The following is a 22,851-nucleotide window of genomic DNA, read 5'->3' on the forward strand; positions in this document are numbered from 1 at the left end:
GAGCCTCGTGAGGGAGGAGTCGTGCTGAGCCGTGGGCGGGGGAGGACCAGCGAGGGCGGGGAGGGCAGACGCTGGAGGGCAGGCGGGGCCCGACAGCCCTCCCCGGGGGCGGCGCCCACCCCAGCCCGAGGCCGCTGAGCCCGAGGACTGACGGAGCTGCCAGGAGCCAGGTCGAGGGTGACTCCCAGCAAGTGCTGCTACGGAAAGATGCCAGTCCGCAGGGGCCACGTCGCTCCCCAAAACACTTACCTGGACACCATCATCCGCAAGTTCGAGGGCCAGAGTAAGTATGAGGTTTGGGGACGTGGGGGGCTGTCAGCGTGCTGGATGGATGGCAGGAGGGGCCAGACTTTACTAACTTCTGATGGGGTAAAAGGAAAAGGAGGTGAAGGGGAGGGTTAGATCTGAATACAAAAATTTTTCTCTTTATGTCCCCAACACCTCATATGCTCTGTCTGGGCCAGAATGCAGCTCTTATGCCACCCACAGCAGTTTTGTTGGTGTCCCAAACCGTGGCTTCCACTCTGTCACTGTCCCACTTACCGCTCCAGATCATTCATGCCTTTCCTAGAGGTTTGTCTGACTTCCTGCTTTTCACCCAATGAGCAGGTCTGACTTCCAGATGGTCATAGTCCTGCTTCCTGGTCTGGACCCCCTCCACTGTTCCAGGAGTTCTGGGCCCTTCCTCCCACCCTTCTGACCCTAGTGTGCTGGTCTTTCCACAGCCCTCGGGCCTGACTCCTGCACCCCTGCTTTTCTGTCCCCTGCCACCTTCATGGCCCTCACAACTCCCAGAAGGAATAACCCTCTCCTGGTCCTCCCCCTTCCCCCCTCTTCTGACCCCCACCTCCCTCATTCTGGTCCCTGCCTGCTCCTGCATCTAAATCCCTTTCTCAGCTGCCATTGGACACTGTAATTTCTCTCCCGGCTACCCATTTCTGGCTCTCCTCCTACCTTCTACCTCCCTCTCCAGGTCGTAAGTTCCTGATTGCCAATGCACAGATGGAAAACTGCGCCATCATTTACTGCAATGATGGCTTCTGCGAGCTCTTTGGCTACTCCCGTGTGGAGGTGATGCAGCGACCCTGTACCTGTGACTTCCTCACTGGCCCTAACACGCCAAGCAGTGCTGTGTCCCGCTTGGCACAGGCCCTGCTCGGAGCTGAAGAGTGCAAGGTGGACATCCTCTACTACCGAAAGGACGGTGAGACGCGGTTGGGCCAAGGGTTCTGCAGACCATCTTTCTCATTTATCACAGAGTGGTCTGGGGGAAGGGTCCGACCTAAGAGCCACAGACAAATGCTATCCCCACTCTGGCCTTGGTTTTATTAGCAGAGGGAGGGAGTGAGCACAGGGTGCCTGCCTTCTAAGGGACTTGAGACTGGGCCAAACCAACTATCGGTGCTGGTCTAGGACAGAGGTTCTTGTCCCACTTTTCCTCCTCCATTTCCTGGCTGCCCACTCTATCACTGTCAGCCCCAGCTGTCAAGCAGCTGGGACGGAAATTAACCTTCCCTCGTCTCTGTCTGCTCTGGGGGATTAAGGAAGGAGTCAGCCCCCCAAGGTCTCCATGGCTAGCTAATGCCTGTGGGTTGCTGGCTGGAACTGAAGAGTGGTCCTGGTTCACTTAAGTCTGGCTCTTTGGGAAGACAGAGTTTGGGTTTGCCTTAACCGGGTTATTTACCCAGGTGGACTGGGTGTTGTTACTGTTGTCCAAGTCCTCAGAAAGCACGACAAAAACACAAACCAGGAGCTGAGGACCAAGATGTCAGCCCTTGAGTCTCCCTCCAGGGGATGGGGTCCTGAGTGCATGAGGGTAGTGGAACTACAATCAGAAGCTGAAATTCTCTTGGAAATCACCAGGGTCTCCCCACCCCAATCTGGTTCTGCATTGGAACTACCTGGGGCATGTTTTGCAAAACATAACTTCCCTAGAGAGAGGCTGACTCAGAAGGTGCAAGGTGAAGCCAGGCAGATGTATCTGGAAAAAAATCTCCAGTGGTTCTGATTTGCTGCCGATTTTAAGAACCACTGGCTTAGAAAGCTCCCTTCATTTCATGGGTGTGGAAGGCCCTTTCCCAAGATCCCATTGTCAGGGGCCAACTGAAACCCTCCCTCAGAGATGTTTGTTCTGAGTAATCCTAAGAAAGATAGGGCCTCAGTTCTCTCCATTCTTGGAGGCAAGAGTTTGGGAGAAAGAAATACTCAGAAGAGAGAAGCTGCCCCATGGAAAAGAGCATGAGACCCATCAGAGTGTACAAACAGGGTAGGCATCTCTAGAAATGGGACCAAGGGGTACTAAGAGCCCAAGATCCAGAGGCTTGGTGTGTGCATGGAACATGAGTACGTGTATATATACGTGGGGGGGGCTTTTGGGGCTTCTCACTCAGATCCTGGCTACCCCCTGGCTGCCCCTTTCTGGGCTAGCCAAGTGAGTCACAGGCAGGAAGTACTGTGACAGAGCCAGAGAGCAGGACACTTTAAAGAGTCTGAATTCCGTGGGTTGTACTCACAGGGTTAACAAAGTCAGAGTATTTTTAAAAGCTGTGACTTCAGCTCTTCCCATCATCGCAAGGAAGAGGTGACAGTCAGAGGGGTGAGAAGGGTCCCAGAGGAACAGCAGGGAGTGGGGGTGGCAAGAGAGTAGGTCCATCCTGGTTTTGTCCTTGACCCCAGGGGTCCACCTATGACCAGAGAGTGAGAGACTATCACAGACTCCTGGGGTGGGGGGAGATCAGGGGTTTCAGACACTGTAGGTGTCTGGAAAAGGACAGAGTTCAAAGCCAAGTCTTGGCCCCTGAGATCAAGATTTGGGTCCTCAAAAGTCTGTCAAGGTTCTTTAGACAACAGAAAGGACCCTGGGAACCTAGTCTTGGAGACTGGCTCCAGGTGAAATAGAGAAAATTACCCATATATCTGATGCTCCATAGTTCTAGTCCTCAGCATTTCACCTTCAGACCTTCCTTGTCCTGTTATCTAAGCCTTTGGCCACCTGGATCATCCTTAATTGGTCTGAAACCAAAAAGAAGAACTGTATTGTCCTGAGGTGCTCAGATAACTTACGTTCATATTAACAGTCCACTTTGACTATGCAGCCCCTTTAAAAGTCATATTTATATGCATTACAGAATCCCGCCAAAAGTCTTCCTAATGGTGATTCCTAACATCAGGAAGCTGAGAAGAGGTCCCGAACACATCCCTAGTAGGTTTACCCCCAATTCTTTTTTTTTTTTGAGTCACAGTTTCAATGTGTACCCCTGGCTGTCCTGGAACTCAGTCTGTAGTTCAAATTGGCCTCAAACCGAGAGATCTGCCTGCCTCTGCCTCCCAAGTGCTGTAATCAAAGGCATGTGCTGCCACGCCCAGCTTCCTCTTTCCCTTTAGAAGGGTAATCTACTGAAAATTCAAGTCATAGTCGTATCCACTAAGCTACCGTTGTGTATCTGCATAGCCAGCTCCCAGGCCACCGTACTTGATAAAAATGACCCTGTCAGAGAACCGTAGAAATCAGGGTCTTTCCTCTATCTTCCTGTCAGGAAAAAAAAAAAAACCCTAACAGCTGAGGAAGGGAGACTGACAGAGCTGGAACTGTCCGGCCGGAGGCACAGGCAGTACCCAGGTCCTTCACCCCTGTCAGAGGCTCTGAGTACCTTCACCAAGTCCAATCTACATTCTGAGGAGCCCAAACCAGAGTCTCCTAGTCCCCAAGCTAGACTAGAGTTGACCCAGAATTTCTCTAGTCTGTCGCTCTTGATAAGGACAGCGGGCAAGGGCGAGGTCAGGGACTGTCCTCAGTGTCCCCTGTGTCTTCCACATGCTCACCCACAAATGCCAGAATGGTAACGCCAGGAGCAGCACGATGGGGCCACCCTCCTGGCAGCATCATTTCGCAGAATCAGCCCCAAGGCTCTCAGCCCGGGACTAGGTGAGGTGTACATAAAGAGACTGGAGCAGGGTAAGGGGTGTGGCTTGGTAGCGTGCAAGAGGTCCTGGGTTCCAAACCCAGGCTGCCAGAATGTAAAAGACAGCAAGGAGGCTGTGTTCAAGAGAGGGTCAGGGTGGGGAGGGGAAGGGATGTGAGTTGTGAGAAACAAGATGGACAAAGCCAGCGGGTGAGAGAGCAGAAGTAGGGTGTCCTAGGGGCCAGACAAACTCAGAGTTTGGTCCGAGAAGTATGTGCTGAGAGGAACTCCTTGAAGGAAGAAACAAAGAGAAACTGGCTCTTCCTACAGGGCCAGAGCAAGGATGCTGGCACACTGCCATTCCTGAGCACAAACAAGGACAATCCACTCCCTCTTTCACTGGCCCAGTTACTTGTGGGCTCTGAGCCACAGGTTCAAGGATAGTCAGATTAGGTTGTAGGTAGAGAAAGTACCCAGGCCTTTTCCAATCCTTCTAGCCTCCCATCTGCTACCAAAGTGGGCAGCATGGTGGGCAGGACACGGAAAGCCACAAAAGGACCCTACTAACTTCCCAGCTCTTACTGATACAAGCGTCCATTCCAAGACTGCATCAATGGGGTACAACCAGTTGGAGATAGCCCTGGCATAGAAAGTCTGGGCACCTGCACTTCTGCCTGAATCTACGCCTTCCCCACTTGGTGCTAGGCTGATTTCCCCAGTGCCAGGGAGACTGAGAGCATAGTGTGGCCTTAGGGACAGGAACATCAGCATGACCCACACTGACCAGAGTCACTGTAGCACTGTGAGTCCAGGAGTGACTGACTCAACAGGCAGGCAGTGTCTCTGGTGTGGATGTCTCCCCTGGGCCCAGACAGTAGCTGGCAGATGGCTACCTGGTGCCTAGGAGTCCAGGAATCTGATCTGGGAGATTCCTTGTTCCCTGGAGGAAAAGCCGGAGGGAGGATGGGGGAGGCACAGCTGCACCCCAGGTTTGGAAGTGAGTGCTAAGTACGGAGTCTCTGAGAGTGGGTCCAGTGCTCCCTCATTAGCAGTGCTCCTCCTAGATAGCTTGCATCCATCGTCCCCTCACATTTATTCAGTTGGTCTGCAATCCCTGGGACAGGTGACACAGACTCACACCTGCCCTCTGAAAAGCAGCCTGGCTTTCTGATCTGCACGGTCACCTGAGCCTGCTGTCCCTGGAGATCCTGCCTTTTGCAGCTGACACCTAACAATAGCTTGAGTTAACACATACAGTATACCTAAGGGGCGTCCACTGCCAGGCTGGACTCTGTGATAGGTAGCATTTTAACTCGTATTGACCCATCTGCCAGTGAGTCAATGGTGAGACTCTAGAGCAAGGAGAGGACAGTGTGGGCAGAGGCATAAAGTGCCAACAGCTGGATCTGGGACACTAAGACGTTCTGTTTCCTTCTCCCTCCCTCTTTAGCCCCTCAGGTCACTACCCTGTCTACTCCTTGGTCCCAGCCTCTGCCTGGGTGCACATTCCAACTCTGTCCTCAAAGATGGGACCCTTCCCTTTCTTCCCCAACCTCTTATCTGCTGAGAGTCTAGGGGTCCTCACCTCAGGTCTCCTGCCAGCTCCAACAACTCAGTTCCTCAGAGCTCTCATTTGCCTGCTACCAGGACCTCCTTAGGCCTAATGTGCCAATTGGCTCCATGCCCAGCACTCGATGCATTCCTAGCAATTCCCTTCCAGTGTCAGGGAAGCAGGCATCTTCGTGGGATAGCTATATGGGAGCTGAGCCCAGGGCCCTCCAGAGCTATGGGAGGATGGCATGCCCTCTCTCACCCCCCCCCCCTTAATCCACACCCATCTGCTCAGTTTTAATTACCACAGAAGCAAACCTCAGGGCTAAGCCCTGAGCTGAGGACTGAGCATGAACTGAACCTGATGCCCTATTATCTCCTAATGAGCAGCTCTGCCCTGTGGATGCTGGGGCGGGGTCAGGGGTGGGGGGGAGACCTGCTGGACAGCTTCACCCACCCTCTGCCAAATAGCCCTGGCCACTGTCCAGGCCTCCTCTCTCCAGTGGATATCCTTCACTTGACCTTCACCCAGGCCCTTCCTTAACCAGGCCGCCCTCGGGGAGGGCCTCCTCAGTGACTGACCCTATCCCCAATAATGGGGTTTGCAGCCTCCAGCTTCCGCTGCCTGGTAGATGTGGTACCGGTGAAGAATGAGGACGGAGCCGTCATCATGTTTATCCTCAATTTTGAGGACCTGGCCCAGCTCCTGGCCAAGAGCAGCAGCCGAAGCCTGACCCAGCGTCTGTTGTCGCACAGCTTCCTGGGCTCTGGTAAGTACTGTCAGGGGATAGCTGGTGAGGGACAAGGCCACCACCCCACGACCCTGGCTGTTCTGACCCTGACCCTGCTTTCAGAGGGCTCTCACAGCAGGCCGAGTGGACAGGGGCCCGGCCCCGGCAGAGGCAAGTACAGGACCGTCAGCCAGATCCCACAGTTTACACTCAACTTTGTGGAGTTCAACCTGGAGAAGCACCGCTCAGGCTCCACCACAGAGATTGAGATCATTGCTCCCCACAAGGTGGTGGAGCGGACACAGAATGTCACTGAAAAGGTCACCCAGGTATGAGTCTGTAGGGCAGGGGTGGTGGGCTGCATCAGACCTCCAGGGTCCCTTCCAAGGCCTTGAACTGACTAAATAGAGAGAGCTGTGGCTTGTCAAACGCCCTCACAGCTTGGTCTGAGTCCTTGGCCGCCTCCTCTACAGTTTGCGCCTGAGTCGTAAGACATGAAGGCCTACCCTGAGACCACAACCCTGAGTCCCAGCTCCTGAAACCAGGAGAGGTTGAGACTAGCAAGGCCCATGAGTTCTTTCTAGGCCTGGAGATGCAGGAAATGGAGGAGGAGGAAGCATGCAGGCCACCATAGAGCCTGCCGAAGGCTCTGCCATCACAACGAAGGAATGGGAAGAGGATCAAGACCATACAAAGCAAAGGAGAGCAAGGGGGTTACATAGCCCTGCCCCAGCCAATTCCAGTGGATGAGGGTCACGACCACCTCAGTATGTGTGTAGGATATTGCCTGGCCGAGGTGGGGCTGTGCTGGTTCCTCTAGCTAACTTTGAGCAACCTCCCAGGGACCCACCCCTCTATGCCAACTTCCATTTGGTCAGCCCGAGGCAAATGTCCCTTCATGGATCCTCTGTTCCAGCTGACTCCTAGTCCCTTCTCACGGGGCTTGTTGACCTGACTCTTTCAGAGGGAAGTGAATAGAACCCTGCTGGAGACTCGAGTGACCAGGATCCTGGCACTAACTCACTGTGTGTGACCTTGGATAAGGGACACCCCTACCTTTCAGCCTCAGAGCTTTCATATGCAGGAAAGAGTTCGGCCTAATGGTCTCTGGGATCCATTGACATTAAGTGCCAACTCAAAAGACAGAACAACGAGCTTTGTTTTTTTGTTTTGTTTTGGTTTTTTTTTTTTTTTGGTTTTACCAGACAGGGTTTCTCTGTATTGTTTTGGAGGTTGTCGGTCCAGCCTGGCCTCGAACTCACAGAGATCCGCCTGCCTCTGCCTCCCGAGTTCTGGGATTAAAGGCATGCACCACCACCGCCCGGCTAACAACAAGCTTTGTTAAGCCATGGAGACGAATTAGGGCAGAGATGATCGAGGGACTGCATAGGGGGCAATTCCTTTCCTGCCCCTTGTCACCTGAAGCAAAGCCAGTGCCAGATCCCGGGTGTGGAGGAGACCATTTAGCCTTACAGACAGTGCTAAGAAAAGGCCTGGCAGAGAGGAGAGTTCTGACATCCCAGGGTGTGGCAACATGACCTGCTGCTTTGCATCAGAGTTCAAGCTGCCAAGGATGCTTTGGTTGGTCCTGGTTGAAAGTCCACCTGGACCCAGAGCTGGTTAGATGAAGAGACACAGGCTACTGAGCTGAGTAACCACAGGGTCAGAGCTGCATATGAAAGGGAAAAAAATGAAAAAAGAAGTTCTGAGTCTATATGGGATCCCAAGTGGGTTCCTGGGAAAGTAAACAATGGGAAAAGGCTGATAGCTGGACACAGCAGAATGCCGTGACTCCCACTGAGGGGTGTGGGTGCCAGGCCACTGATCTGGATGATCAGGACCACGTTAGTGGAAGCCAGTCCTCAGACTGATTTCTTTCTCGCTGTGACCCCATCTACTGATACTCTTGCCTGCAAGATCAAACAAAGCCGTGTGTGGCTGATTTTCTTAAAACAGAACTGATGATGGAGGAGCCAGAGGTCAATCCTTCATCCATCGCATTCTTTTGGAACAGTGTCAAAGCAGGATGATGGAGTAGGGATGACCTAGAAGCAAACAGATATGTCTTCTTTACTCGAAACCCTATGCAGTTTGTTGCCTTGTCTTACACACAAGGGGACAGGGGCATCACAGGTTGCATCGATTGCCCCAAGGCACAGATGAAACAAATAACAGCCCTGGAATTTATCCTGGAGTGTCTGGCTTCAAAACATACGCCCTTCCTAATACTCCAGATGCCTTGTTTCATGTTAAGCATCTGGAAAGAGCCTGGGAATTGTCGGCTTCTGTCTTAGCAACTGTGTGTTGTTATAGTCTTGGAGGCAAGGGTACCAAGGATGAAAGGAAGCACTTTACCGAGTGTAATGGCTCATGAGTGATGTAGATGCAGCTCTATGGAGCCCAGGACCTGCTGAGTGTCCAGATTGGCTAAACTCCAAGCCAAATTTGGCTCTTTCCATGGATGCTCTGAGAGTTGGTCCAGGGAAGACCCTCATTGGCCCTCAGGAATGAAGACTCATCTGGAAATGACTTGTTCCCATCGAGAACCCCAAACTTGCCAGGTGTTGGTGGCGCATGCCTTTAACCCCAGCACTTGGGAGGCAGAGGCAGGTGAACTCTGTGAGTTCGAGGCCAGCCTAGTCTACAGAGTGAGTTCCAGGACAGCCTCCATAGCAATACAGAGAAACCCTGTCTCAAAAAATAAAAAAGGAGCCGGGCGTTGGTGGCGCATGCCTTTAATCCCAGCACTCGGGAGGCAGAGGCAGGCGGATCTCTGTGAGTTCGAGACCAGCCTGGACTACCAAGCGAGTTCCAGGACAGCCTCCAAAGCCACAGAGAAACCCTGTCTCAAAAAACCAAAAAATAAAAAAAAATAAAAAATAAAAAAAGGAACCCCAAACTTGAGTTGGGCGGTTGTCTCAATGGTAGAACACTGGTCTGCCATGTGTAATAAGGCCCTGAGCTTAATCGTTAGCACTAAAACAAACAAACGAAACCAGTAGGCCTCCAAAGCCTATTGAAGACAAACAGCCTACCAAGCCATCTCAGTCCAGGATCTTCTTTGGAACATAATCAAGATGGCACTAGGGCCTGGCCCTGCTCACCCCCAGGAGGGGCTGTTTCCGAGAAAGCTTGTGACCATGTGGCAGGCTATGTTCTCACCCCACCTCCTCCCAACACACATGTCCCTGTGACTCTGTTTCCTTGTGTGCCCCTCCTTTGTCACCCTGCCCTCCATGACCCTTGTGACTAACCCACGGCTACGCCCCCTTCCCAGGTCTTCCCCATAGACCTGCTTTACTAGTGTTGCCTGTCCCCACTGACCATCCATGGCCTCCATTCCAGGTCCTGTCCCTGGGCGCGGATGTGCTGCCGGAGTATAAGCTACAGGCACCGCGCATTCACCGAGGTACCATCCTACACTACAGCCCCTTCAAGGCCGTGTGGGACTGGCTTATCTTGCTTCTGGTCATCTATACAGCAGTCTTCACACCCTACTCAGCCGCCTTTCTGCTCAGTGACCAGGACGAATCACAGCGTGGTACCTGTGGCTATACCTGCAGCCCACTCACTGTGGTGGACCTCATCGTGGACATCATGTTTGTTGTGGATATTGTCATCAACTTCCGAACCACCTATGTCAACACTAATGATGAGGTGGTCAGCCACCCCCGACGAATTGCTGTCCACTACTTCAAGGGCTGGTTCCTCATTGACATGGTGGCTGCCATCCCTTTTGACCTGCTTATCTTCCGCACTGGCTCAGATGAGGTGAGCACACCAGATCGGTGCCAGCATCTATGCTGGCCCCTCCCTGCCTCACAGCTATGATGTCGCATCATTGGTGCAGACAGCAAGTGGAAATGGAGGGGGCTCAGACATCTGCCATCTCCAGACCTAGGGACCATCTCTCTGTCCCTCTCTCTTAGCAAGCCCAATTAGAGGATTAGGCTGCCAGTTGGTCTAGAATTCTGATCTCTGTGGGACAGGCATATGATAGCCCTACTCCTAGGTTAACTTGTGAGCCATTCTCACTGTGTGACGTTAGAAAGGCTACACAGGCTGCATCCTTTTTGCCTCAGTCCGTCTGTGGTCCACTCTGCTTCCTGCAGATGACATGAGAATATTCTCTGCCATTCTGCCTTCTGGGTTCCAATCATTCTCTAATCACCCTGCCTTTCCAACAGGGGATATCAAGTATATCTTACCTCCCAAATCCTCCTCCCCCAGTGAACCATCCCTAAGTCCTCCCCCTTCTTCTCCACCCTCCCGCCCTTCCTACACTGAGTAACCATCATCCCTACCCTTTCCCCAGCCTTTGTCCCCTCCATGCAGCAGCTGTGCTGAGTCTCGGATCTCTTAGCCAACCCTGCCATGCCTCCCTCAGAACCTCCTATGGCTCCCAACACCTTTAAAGTTAAAGCTAAGGTTTTTCTGGATCCTCAGACCCAATGGAGTGTCAACACACCTCCCCAGACTCTTTTCTCACTGTTCTGTCACCTCCTACTCTGAGCTTCGGGTGCAAGGCCATACTTGGTTTCCCGTGTGGACCATGTCACTTCATACCTCCATGCCTCTGTGGCTCTGTACCAAGAGTTCCCCTCCCTTCTCCCTTCTGTCTGCCTGGAGGACTAGCTTCATTCCCATGATGCACTCCTGCATCACCGCTATGGAGCCTCCCCTGACCTGCTCCTGCAGACCTGATATCTCCTTCTTGCCCCCATTGAACTTTTGAGAGCTGATCCCTCCCTGGCTTTCTCCACCTTTCCCTGCCCCCAGACCACAACCTTGATCGGGTTACTGAAGACAGCACGCCTCCTGCGGCTGGTGCGGGTGGCCCGGAAGCTGGACCGATACTCTGAGTACGGGGCGGCGGTGCTCTTCCTCCTCATGTGCACCTTTGCGCTCATCGCGCACTGGCTGGCCTGCATCTGGTACGCGATCGGCAACGTGGAACGACCCTACTTGGAGCCCAAGATTGGCTGGCTGGACAGCCTGGGTGTACAGCTTGGCAAGCACTATAACGGCAGTGACCCAGCCTCGGGACCCTCTGTCCAGGACAAGTATGTCACGGCCCTCTACTTCACCTTCAGCAGCCTCACCAGTGTGGGCTTCGGCAACGTGTCACCCAACACCAACTCTGAGAAGGTCTTCTCTATCTGTGTCATGCTCATTGGCTGTGAGTGACCTTGTCCTCTGCATGCTACTACCCCTTGTGTGCAGCACGCGAGTTTGTGTGTATGCGGACCAGTACCGCTCATATAGACATTTTAGCAACTATTGTGTGTATGCGGACCAGTACCGCTCATATAGACATTTAAGCAACTGTTGTGTGTATGCGGACCAGTACCGTTCATATAGACATTTTAGCAACTGTTGTGTGTATGCAGACCAGTACCACTCATATAGACATTTTAGCAACTGAGGAGTACCACTCAAATAGACATTTTAGCAACTACTGAGACGCTGCTCTAGGCCAAGTCATTTTCAGGGCGCACAGTAAAATAAAACATGGAGACCTTGTTTAAAATTTATTTTTAAAAATGTAGGTGGTGACAGTTGAGAAATAACCCGGGCTCTCAGCACAGGCTAAGTGCCACCGTGAAGCTGGTCCTGCCGGCCACTCCTTTGAGCCGTTACAGAAGTCCAAGTCAAATTCCCTTAGGAGCCCAGGTTTCAGAGGAGAAGCCAATGGTTTTGTCGGAGACCCACAGCTAGGAAGCCTCCAGTCCCAGGGCCAACCCAGGGGTCAGCCGGGAGGCTGGGTGCTCACAGTCTTGGCACAAAGCTCCCTGCCTCCCAAAACACCCCGTTTAAGGACTCTAGGGGTGGTGTGGAAATTTACACATTAGGTTGCCATGTTCAAAGTATTTAGAAAAACAAAAGCAGGGAAATGGAAAGGGGGGAAAGGTGAAAATGAGAGACCAAGAGTTTTCCCTGTATTTTATTTTCGCAACTCGAAGGAGAAAACAAACGGAGCTGGGGTGGGGGCGGGGGGTTCCCCTAGTTTTTTCCTTCGCAGACGTCTGGCCTCTGAGCCTGGATGCCAGGCGGCACAAAGTTAAAGTGAGGAGGGCAGCAGCGCAAGCCCTGTGTCCCTAGTGTGCTCTAGTGCTGTGCTTGGCGCTTCTGCCCTCATCATGGACAAAGAGGGGGCCTTCCCCGGGGTTCTGCAAGGACTGGGAAACCAGGACTCACCCAAGAGCCCCTCGCTCACATCTCGCCCCGCCCCCAGCCCTGATGTACGCCAGCATCTTCGGCAACGTGTCGGCCATCATCCAGCGCCTGTACTCGGGCACTGCGCGCTACCACACGCAGATGCTGCGTGTCAAGGAGTTCATTCGCTTCCACCAGATCCCCAACCCCCTGCGGCAGCGCCTGGAAGAGTATTTCCAGCACGCCTGGTCCTACACAAATGGCATCGACATGAACGCGGTGAGCCCTGCAGCCCTAATTGGGAGTGGGTGGGCCACCAGCGGTGATTCATGCCCTGGGGGCGGTCCGGAGCCCGGTCCAGGCTGCCCTCCACCCCCACTCCACCCCACACCTCCGCAAGACACCCGTAGCCCCAGCTGCGCTCGGAGGGACTCGCCACGCCCCCCACCCGCAGGTGCTGAAGGGCTTCCCAGAGTGCCTGCAGGCAGACATCTGCCTGCACCTGCACCGTGCGCTCCTGCAGCACTGCCCCGCCTTCCATGGGGCCAGCAAGGGATGCCTGCGCGCGCTCGCGGTCAAGTTCAAGACCACACACGCGCCGCCTGGGGACACGCTGGTGCACCTGGGCGACGTGCTCTCCACGCTCTACTTCATCTCTCGAGGCTCCATCGAGATCCTGCGCGATGACGTGGTCGTGGCCATTCTAGGTGGGTCATGGGGGTTGACACCGCACTGAGGTTGGAAAGGCCCTTCCGGGACTGCCTTCTTCCTAATGAGTATGGTTGTACTTTTTACTGACCAGCCATGGGCCAGGACACCAACACGAGTATCAGAGAGCTTTTAAAAGGTTTTTTGTTGTTGTTATTGTTTTGTTCTCTAGTAATTTATTTATTTGTAGTTTATATACATTGGAGTTTTGCCTGTATGTATGTCTGTGTGAGGGTGTTGTATCCCCTGCAACTGGAGTTACAGACAGTTGTGAACTGCCTTGTGGGTGCTGGGACTTGAACCTGGGTCCTCTGGAAGAGTGATCGCTATTTCTCCAAGCCTTAAAAGTTTTTTATTTATTTAAGTTATTCATTGGGCAGACACACGGCATCAGGTGGAGGCCACAGAACAACTTGGCCCATTGGCTCCTTCCACCATGTGGGCTCTGGCAATCAAACCTAGGTTGTCAGGCTTGGCCACAAGCCCTTTAAATTAACTGAGCCATCTTGCTGGCCCCAAAGAGTTTTATTCCTAGTTCAAAGAATCCTTAACACAGCTCTTTGCCTGTCATGTGACCTTGGGCAAGTCTATTGACTTCAAGGACCTTAGGGTCGTCTACTGGCATCCTCCTTGTCCTTGACCCCCTTGTCTTCAGCTCTAACTCCAGCCGTAACCCATCTTGATCTTCATGACAGGGGCCCTCTCTGCCCACTCTTCTCCAGCACCCTGCCCTCAGTGACTGGCCACCCAGGGCTGGCACTCTGCTCTAGTCTCACTTCCCAGCTTCACCTGGGCCAACCCCTGACTCCCACAGGCTGAGCCACAGAATCCTCAGAGCTGTGTCCCAGTCCCAATGTCTCCTTAGATTCAAACAGGTAGACTGCCGGGAATGTGACTCAGTAGAGTGCTCGCCTGGTGTGCCTGAAGGTCTAGGTTCCATCTCTAGCACTACGTTAATCAGGTATGGTGGGCGACACATGCTCAGAGGCTCTAAGAGGCCCTGTCCGGGAAAATAATAATAATAATAAAAATTTTAAAAGCCAGACCAAGTGCTAGAGATCCCAACTTGACACCATCGCTGTCCCTCAAAGGCAGCCTCTCCAGCATCCCCTGCCCCGCCAGTTCCCTATCCTCTGGCCTCATGCAGTCATGCACGCAGCACTCTTTGCGTTACTGACAGACCTGCTTTCTACACCAGCCTCCACTGGGTCTGGCCCCCCCTGGGCAGGTGCCAGGAGCTCTGTCCTGAGACTTTTGCATCAGGTGCATCCTCAGCACTTCCACTCTCTGAAAGCCAACGGATGCACATCTGCAGATTCCTCTTTCACCCGGAACCCTTCGATAGGTCCCTAAGGGCTGCGCACAAATGTGAACCCCTGAGTCCAGTCTCCCTCTCCTGGAACCCCACGATGCAGCTAGACAACTATTTCCCATCACCCTGTGACTCCAGTGCCTCGGTTCACGCTGCCATTCTGTCTTCAGAGGCCACCCTGTATGTGGCAGGCAGGCCCAGTCGATCTCCAGGCCGGCCTACAGCATGGGCTCTGCTGTGAGTCCTTCCCTTTAATCCAAGCCATGTTACAAACACTACCTGCATGGGAGGGATAATTAATATTAATAATTAAGAAGCTGGTCCAATTTAAGTTTCAGTGAGAGACAGGAAATCTTCTCATCTTGTCCCGAGTGAAATAGACATTATATCACAATTTTTCATGTGTTAAAAAAATGAGGGTTGGTATTACATTGCCCAGATATTCAGGTTCAGGATTCCATGTGTGACCCTGGAAAGTCTCTTCTTTCTCTAAGCCCCAGTCCCCACCCTTCCATCCTGTTCTCTTGGTGGCACATGCCTCCATCGACCCCTCTGTGCTAAACTGTTAGTGTCCTTTGTACAGTGCCAAAGGCTGGGCTTATCTGGGGGCCACAGGAGTCAAAGAAACCATGGTCCGCGGCACTCATGAGTCTGGTTTGTCTTCCGTCAGCCTTGACTATGCAGGGATGACCACATCCTGGTTTTTTTTTTTTTTTTTTTTTTTTTGGTTTTTCGAGACAGGGTTTCTCTGTATTGTTTTGGAGGCTGTCGGTCCAGCCTGGCCTCGAACTCACAGAGATCCGCCTGCCTCTGCCTCCCAAGTGCTGGGATTAAAGGCGTGCGCCACCAACGCCCGGCTACCACATCCTGTTTCTTATGCCCAAATTCCCTTCCTTCTGGGGACCCAGTCCTTGATTCTCTTGGAATTTTACTCCTTCTGAACTCCCTGCCTCCCTTATCCTAACAATGCTAGGCAGTATGAACCCCTCCCTCTTTCATGGTTCAGAGTTCTTGGTTGCATCCAATTCTAAGGGAGATAATTCTGTAAGCTTGGCAACTTAAGCCTTTTAGGGATTTGAAGGGCTCCTTGTGGGAGAGTCTCTTGCTCATGTTTCTATCCCATTGCCAACATAGTTCCTGGCTTTGGACTGACCTAGTGCTTGCATCGCCTACCTTGACTACCCACCCCATATCCATCTCTCCTTGTGCCTTACATTGACCTAGCCTGGGGCCTCTTGCATTGAGATACTTCCTAAAAACCACCACCTCCGCCCCTGCAAACAGCACAGTGTAGTAGGTGCCATCACTATGCCCATTTGAGGGTTGAAGACAGTCAATGCAGGCAGGCGGTAGATTCCCAGGGCTGTCCTGCCAGGGCCATGCTGCTGCCCTGCTTGTACAGTGGAGAGTAAAAAGACAAAGAAGCAGAAGCTCCAGGCCCTGCCCAGGGGATCTGGCAGCTCCTGTCCTTGGGTCCTCTGTCGTCTGCTCCATAGTGTCAGTGACTCCAGGGGAGCAGAAGGAGATCAAGCACGGAACCTCATTGTCATTGACTGCCTACTGCACCCTGGGTGAACGGGAACTGTGCTAAAGAGTATAAGCAAAAGAAAAGGACATTCCTGTGCAAGGTTGTTCTGAGGGCTGAGACAAAATGAGAACCCATCTTCCCAGGGCAGGAGCAGCTGAGGGAATCTGAGGCAACATGCACCCTGTCCTCAGGCCCCCAGCACCAGGCCCCAGCTCTAGGGTGGGAGGTGGGAAGGTCACAGTCAAGGGGCCCTGAGAAAGGACCTCATAAGGGAGCCAGGACCTGGAGGACCACTATCCTTCCGGCTGCAGGGAAGAATGACATCTTTGGGGAGCCTGTTAGTCTCCATGCCAGGCCAGGCAAATCTAACGCGGATGTGCGTGCCCTGACCTACTGTGACCTGCACAAGATCCATCGAGCAGACCTGCTGGAGGTGCTGGACATGTACCCCGCCTTTGCAGACACCTTCTGGAATAAGCTAGAGGTCACCTTCAACCTGCGGGACGTGAGTCTGGGCCTGTGGGCCAGGGTGGTGTGGTTCACAGAGAGCTGGTGGTAGATAGCATCCAGCCAGCCTGCCAAAGAGTTGGCCTGTCTGGCCTAAGGGACTCATTGGTCACTGCCCCTTCCCTTCAACTCCTCCTGCATCCTTTGCTGGGATGTTCTGTGCCTATTGTGGCTATCATAGCACTAACTAGAAAGCTATCACTAGATAGCTCCCATTTAATGAGCAGCTACTGTGAGCTAAGTACTGGGCTTCTTTTCTGTTGTTTCATTTAGTCTTGTCCTTGTATGTGAATGTTCTTATCTCTATTATCTAAATGAATAAACTGAGGATCAGAGAAGGTAAGGAAATTGGCCAGAGCCATGAGACTAGCAAATGATAGAGCCAAAATTATGAACTCAAGTTGTCTGGCTTTAAGTCCAGGCTTTCCCATCACATGGCACTAAGCTTTAAAAAAAAAAAGATGGGCTCTGACATCCAGAGGGCTCATGGTGCCAGGCATGGTGATACAGCTGTCTTTTAAGCTTATCACTAAGCAATCCAAGAGGAATAAAATGACATTCATTTAAAGAGCCAAAGGAGCCATAAGGGTATGCAAGAGACATCCCATTTCTGGGGTATCTTAGTTAGGATTAGTATTGCTGTGATAAAACACCATGACCAAAATCAAGTTGGGGAGGAAAGGATTTATTTCATCTTACAACTTTTAATCCACCATCCAAGAAAAGTTGGAGCAGAAGCCTGGAGTCAGGAGCTGATACAGAGGTCGTGGGGGCATGCTGCTTACTGGTTTTCACCCATGACTTGCTCAATCTGCTTTCATATAGTACCCAGGACCACCAGCCAGGGATGGCACTGCCCACAGAGAGCCGGGCTCTCACACATCAACTAAGATAACACACCATTAGCTTGCCCACGGGCCAGCTTGGTGGGGGTCATTTTCTCAAAGTTCCTCTTCCCAAATGACTCTAGCTTGTGTCAAGTTGACATAAAACCAGTCAGTACATCCAGTTTGGCAAGGAGGGTGAGCACTACAGACTCCGTGGAAGCTCCGAGAGGCTGTCCTAGAGGCAGAGTCTGAAATCAAGCAGTAACTGCCGGGCGTTGGTGGCGCACGCCTTTAATCCCAGAACTCGGGAGGCAGAGGCAGGCGGATCTCTGTGAGTTCGAGGCCAGGCTGGACCGACAGCCTCCAAAACAATACAGAGAAACATCCTGTCTCGTAAAACCAAAAAAAAAAAAAAAAAAAAAGCAATCAAGCAGTAAGAGAGAGGGGGAGGACTGCCTGTCAGGGGTACCATGGCTAAGCTTGGGCACTGAGACTTGGTACCTCCATTATTTGTCGACCACCAACCCCCCAGCCTCAGGAGAAGGGCTCTCATGGCCTAACCCTGGCATGCAGCTTCTAGAGCAGAGTTCTCAACCTGTGGGTTGTGACCCCTTTGGGGATCAAATGACCCTTCCTCAGGGGTCACCTAGGCTATCAGAAAACACTGATATTTACATTACAATTCATATCACTAGTAAAATTAGTTACGAAGAAGCAACGAAAATCATTTTATAGTCGGGGGCCACCATAGCATGAGGAATTATATTAAAGGGTTTCAGCCTTGGGAAGGTTGAGAATCACTGTACTAGAGTGTGTGCTAAGGTAGATTTCCTTACTGTGACCATCCCTCCCCATGTTGCCCCCTCTGTGACTCTCTGTTCATGAGCTGCACAAGATGTATGCAATAAATACCCTGCTTGGTTGGCCTAGCTATTGGGAGCCATCTGGGGGCCTTCGTGTCTGGTGACTGGACACCAGGGTAGAAGGTATGTGGTGGTCTCCGTGGTCTTAGCTGCCCTGAGTCAACTGTAACCCCAAAGTGCCCTCAAGTCTCATGGTGCCAGAAAGGGGGCAGCCAAGAATGCTACCATGGATACCACTAAATTGGCGGTTCTAGACCCAGTCTTCACCAAGACAGTACTCACTGACCCCGGCTGAGGTGTCCAGTGTTGGGACCCTGGAGAAAAGGCAAAGAAAATGCTGTCCACCCTCAAGTCTTGCCCTTCATAGGACCTCTAAAGACTTTTCTGCCGGAATCTATTTGGTCACCTGGTGTGAGGTCATCATCTCCAAACCTGTTCCCCTTCTGGAGACCCTCTTAGTAGAGCGCCTATAGGAAGCCAGTTAGAGCTCCCATGGGGCGCCCAGATACCTGACTCTACTTTTTCATCCAGCTGTTACAAGGGCCAGGGAGGGAAACTGGGGACAGGGAGGAACAAAAAAGAGACCCCGTCCCAGCTTTGGTCTGTTACTTGTTGCTCTTGTTCCCTACAAGGCAGATGGGGGTCTCCAGTCATCACCCCGACAGGCCCCAGAAAACCAAGAACCCCAAGGCTTCTTCATCAGTGACAGCCAGTCAGGTGAGTCCCTGCCCAGGGCCCTGCCCAGTTTCCATCCCCTCTTACTGTCCCCTCTATTCTACCTCTCCTTGAAATCGGGTTTCTTAGCCACTCAGTGGTAGGGGAAAAATCTTCCTTGGGCAAAGGGATAGAAGCCTTTAATCCCTCTTCCTAGCCCTGCTAGCCTGTGTCCTCTGAGTGAGAGAGGGAGAGCTTACTGGTTGCTGGGCACTGCTTTCAGGGCTGGGTACTAGCCTAGAGCCTGGGGTTCTATATCAAGATACCAAGAGATCCCCACACCTCCTCAGGCTGAAGCTCTGTAAGTAATGAGACCAGGGCTGGAAACCCCCACCCTGACCAGTTACGCTGAGCCCCATCCCCCAACTCTGTTCCCCTCCCAGTTGGGTCACGGAAGACAGACTTCCCTAAGAACAGGACCTTGTCCTTGGAGCTCCAGACGAGGAGAGCCAATCCTCAGACTGTATTCACATGACAAGTAGGGGGAGCACTTGGGCTCTGGTGAGAAGGAACAGACCTGTAGGATCAGAGGTAGCCAAGGCTGTCCCCTTCCCTCCTGAAGGTGCAGCCCCTTCTCTGGGCGTCTCGGACGCATCTGGGCTTTGGCCTGAATTGCTACAGCAAATGCCCCTGAGTCCTCCAAACCCACAGCAGGACCTGGATTGCTGGCCTCGGGAGCTAGGCTCTAAATTAGAACAGCTCCAGGCCCAGATGAACAGGTGAGAGCCTCCCTGGCAAGGGTGGGGCAAAGGATGTGGCCGGGTGTAGGCGCCACCTCCTGGTATTTTAGGGACATTGCTAGGTGCCTGGTTGGGTTTTAGAATGTCACTAAGCATAATTGCTTGGATGGCCTCCTCCGGCAAACCTGAGTTCACACCACGGAAATATCTTGGGGGAAGCAACACATCCAGGTGCAAGAACAAATTCCAGAGGTCTTGGAAAGGGGGTGTTTCCTGTGGGTAGCATAGTGAAGGCTTGAAGGCAAGGACGGCAGTCCTAGGTTCAAATTATGGCTGTTCAACTCATAAGCTAAAATGTGAGTAAACCCTGGGCTCAACAGCTTGGTGCCTCAGTTTGCCATATCATAAAATGGGTACAATTAGAACACCTACTCAAAGCATCATTAGGACTGAATGTGATATGAGCCATGCCTAGTCCCTGGTGTCACGAAAGACAAGGGTGTGTAAGGGGAATTTGGGTGAGGGTTGTGGATCCTAGTGGGGAAATCACTTCAGGTAGGCCCCAAGTTGCTATTTCACTAAGTAGGAATAGGCCAGGTCACAAAATTGAGAGGTTTCCTCAGGATCTGAGCTGCTCTCAGAACCCTGACTTTGACCATGTCTTCTCTGTCTGGCAGACTGGAGTCCCGCATGTCCTCAGACCTCAACCACATCCTACAGCTCCTTCAGCAGTCACAGGGCCACACCAGCCACATCCTGGGAACCCCTGCCTCCAGTGACCTGGCCTTGTTTCCTGAAACTTCGGTGACTCAGAGTCCAGAGCCCAGGATTCTTGTGGGACACTCTGCACAGGTGAGAGATGAGGGGTCCCCAGGGTCTCCCTGGAAGCAGCTGCATGATTCCCCCACCCTCAAATCAGCCTCAGTGTGTCTGTAGTAGGATTTGAAGCTGTATCTCCTGCTGCCCTTTTTGTGGTTTACATCACCTGATGGGGCAGCTGGACAGGATGCTGGCAAAGCCCCGACTGGGATCACAGACCCCACAGCTCAGACAGGGACAGCAAGACCCTGGGGTTCCCCCATCTCCCTAGGAGGAGCAGGTAGAGAGTTCTTGCCGGTTCACATCCCAGAGGTGAAAGTGGATCAATATCCAGCTTAGAGGCTGGAGAGATGGCTCAGTTGGGAAAGTTCTTACCATGAAAGTATGAGGACCCAAGTTCGATCCCCACCACCCATGTAAAAAGCTGGATGTGATAGTATACACATATAATTCCAAGGCTGGGAAGGTAAAGATAAGTGGATCCCTAGGGTTCACTATCCAGCCAGTTAAACATAGTTGACAAGCCCCAGGACCTTGTGAGAGACCTTTTCACAAAGGGCAAGGCGGACATCTCCTGAGAAACAACATCTGAGACTGACCTCTGAGCATTTATGTACTCATGCACTGCACACACAAATACACACAAATACACACACACACATGCACACTCATAAACACCCATAACTCACATATGTATTCTCAACACTCATATATATGCATATATATGTATATATGCAGGCATACACACATACACATACACACACACATGCACACTCATAAACACCCATAACTCACGTATGTATTCTCAACACTCATATATATGCATATATATGTATATATGCAGGCATACACACACACACACATACACACACACTCATGCACAAAATGAAGAAATATCTAGCCCGACCTGGAGGTGGGGGTTGGGCTCCATACACAGTTCTCCTCCTCCTTTTTTCCTAGGCCCTAAGCTATGGTGACTTGGACAAACATATCCAGAAGCCCAGGGACTTCTCCCCCAGGATGCATCACTTGGCTGTGGCAATAGATCAAACCCTTGTATCATCCTCAGAACAAGAACAGCCTAAGGGGTTCCTGTCACCCCTGGCCTCATCTCTCCGTCCCCTGGAAGTACAGGGACTCATCAGTGGTCCCCACTTTTCCTCCCTTCCTGAACACCTCAGCTCTGTTCCCAGGCAGCCGGAGTTTCAGAGACACAGTTCGGATCCTGGCTGCACAAGGAGTTAGAGCCATTGGATCCCGAGATAAAAGCCAACATGAGGGCGAGAATACAGTGAGGTGAGAGTTAAGCCTCTTGGGGGAGCCAGACAGCCCCTTGCCTGAAACTCCGAAAACCATTTTCTCAGAGAAACTACAGACTGCTGAGCCAGGTGAGGATGGCTTGAGCCAAGAGGCTCGGGACTTGGCCCAGCCCCCTTGGGGTTCCATGGAACCAGCAATCCAGGCAGAGGGCTGCTTCAAAGTGTCAGTGCAGCAGGGAGGTTTCTGATCTTGAGTCTTGCTTGGGGCTGCATGTGATCACCTCCTAGCTCAGAGTCATCCTCTGCCTCAAAAGTCCAGAACCAAGGCCAGAGTAAACCAGACCTTTCATCAAAAGCCTCTAAAGTGGCTGGAGTTAGAGGTATCCTCTATGGTGGACCTAAAAGCTCTAGTCCCCCATCCCCTCTACCCCCTGAGAGTTCCATGACAGCGTCTGGGTCCCTTGGGGGGCATGCAGTGTCACACAGCTAATAAAGTCTTGACCATTTCATGTTGGGCTAGATGTGTAACCCATCTGAGCATCATGAGGCCATGCCAAGCCCTTCTCACATCCAGCCTATTGGAGATCTGAGGCTGTCTCAGCTGAGCCCAGGAGCCCCACAGTCTCACGCTGTCTCCAGATGAAGGAAACAGAGATATGGCCCAAGTGTCTGTAGAGATTCATGGTGATAGTCACTGTGAGTTCAGCACTCCACCATCCCGACTGCCCTGCAGAGAGTGGTTTACCTAACCTTCAAGACAACCTCAGGGAGTGGGCATTACTGTCCCACAGGAGAGATCTTGGGTTGGTAGAGGGAGACCAAGGCTCTTACCAGAGTGTGGGTGGCCTTCTGGACATGTCAGTACCAGTACTGCTCTGCTTTCTGATCTGTTATGGGCACATGGATCTGTTCTGGTTAGAAAAACATGTGCACTCCCTTATGTGAATTGTATTTCAATAAAAAGTCAAGCTTTCTACACTAGAAAAAGGAGAACATGATTTCAACCCAGACTATCTCACCTGAGAAACCTTTAAAAACACAAACTGAGATCTTAAAGTTAACTTTTTGTACCCTTAGTAAGACTTTAACACTAGTTCAAAACTACATATGGGGGCTAGGGAGATGGCTCAGTGAGTAAGATGCATGAGGACCCGAACTGTGTTTCCCAAACCCTCATAAGAAAATCCCTGCAGTGCCAGGCTGTGGTGGTGCACACCTTTACTCCCAGCACTTGGGAGGCAGAGACAGGCGGATCTCTGTGAGTTTGAGGCCAGCCTGGTCTACAGAGTGAATT

General features: G+C 52.1%; 1 protein-coding gene across 6 annotated transcripts; it reads left to right on the forward strand.

Moving 5' to 3' along the window:
- The first annotated feature begins 110 nt into the window (after positions 1-110).
- Positions 111-22,538, forward strand: Kcnh6 (potassium voltage-gated channel subfamily H member 6). 6 transcript variants are annotated; one of them, XM_021227150.2, is made up of 13 exons: positions 112-283; positions 974-1,204; positions 6,062-6,223; positions 6,308-6,513; positions 9,530-9,955; positions 10,964-11,363; positions 12,420-12,619; positions 12,795-13,047; positions 16,200-16,393; positions 18,718-18,802; positions 19,362-19,518; positions 20,157-20,331; positions 21,259-22,538. In XM_021227150.2, exons 1-13 carry the CDS (start codon positions 208-210, stop codon positions 21,541-21,543), a joined length of 2,850 nt encoding a protein of 949 aa, XP_021082809.2. In that variant the 5' UTR covers positions 112-207; the 3' UTR covers positions 21,544-22,538. The 6 variants fall into 6 exon arrangements, 4 of the variants coding, with proteins under 4 accessions (XP_040605857.1, XP_040605858.1, XP_040605859.1 ...); XR_005878466.1 differs by lacking the exon at positions 19,362-19,518 and having other exon boundaries at positions 111-283; positions 18,722-18,802; positions 21,259-21,391; XR_005878467.1 differs by lacking the exon at positions 21,259-22,538 and having other exon boundaries at positions 111-283; positions 18,722-18,802; positions 20,157-20,292.
- The last annotated feature ends 313 nt before the right edge of the window (positions 22,539-22,851 follow it).

Source organism: Mesocricetus auratus, unplaced genomic scaffold (genome assembly GCF_017639785.1).
Source record: "Mesocricetus auratus isolate SY011 unplaced genomic scaffold, BCM_Maur_2.0 Super-Scaffold_100007, whole genome shotgun sequence".
Lineage (NCBI taxonomy): Eukaryota > Metazoa > Chordata > Mammalia > Rodentia > Cricetidae > Mesocricetus > Mesocricetus auratus.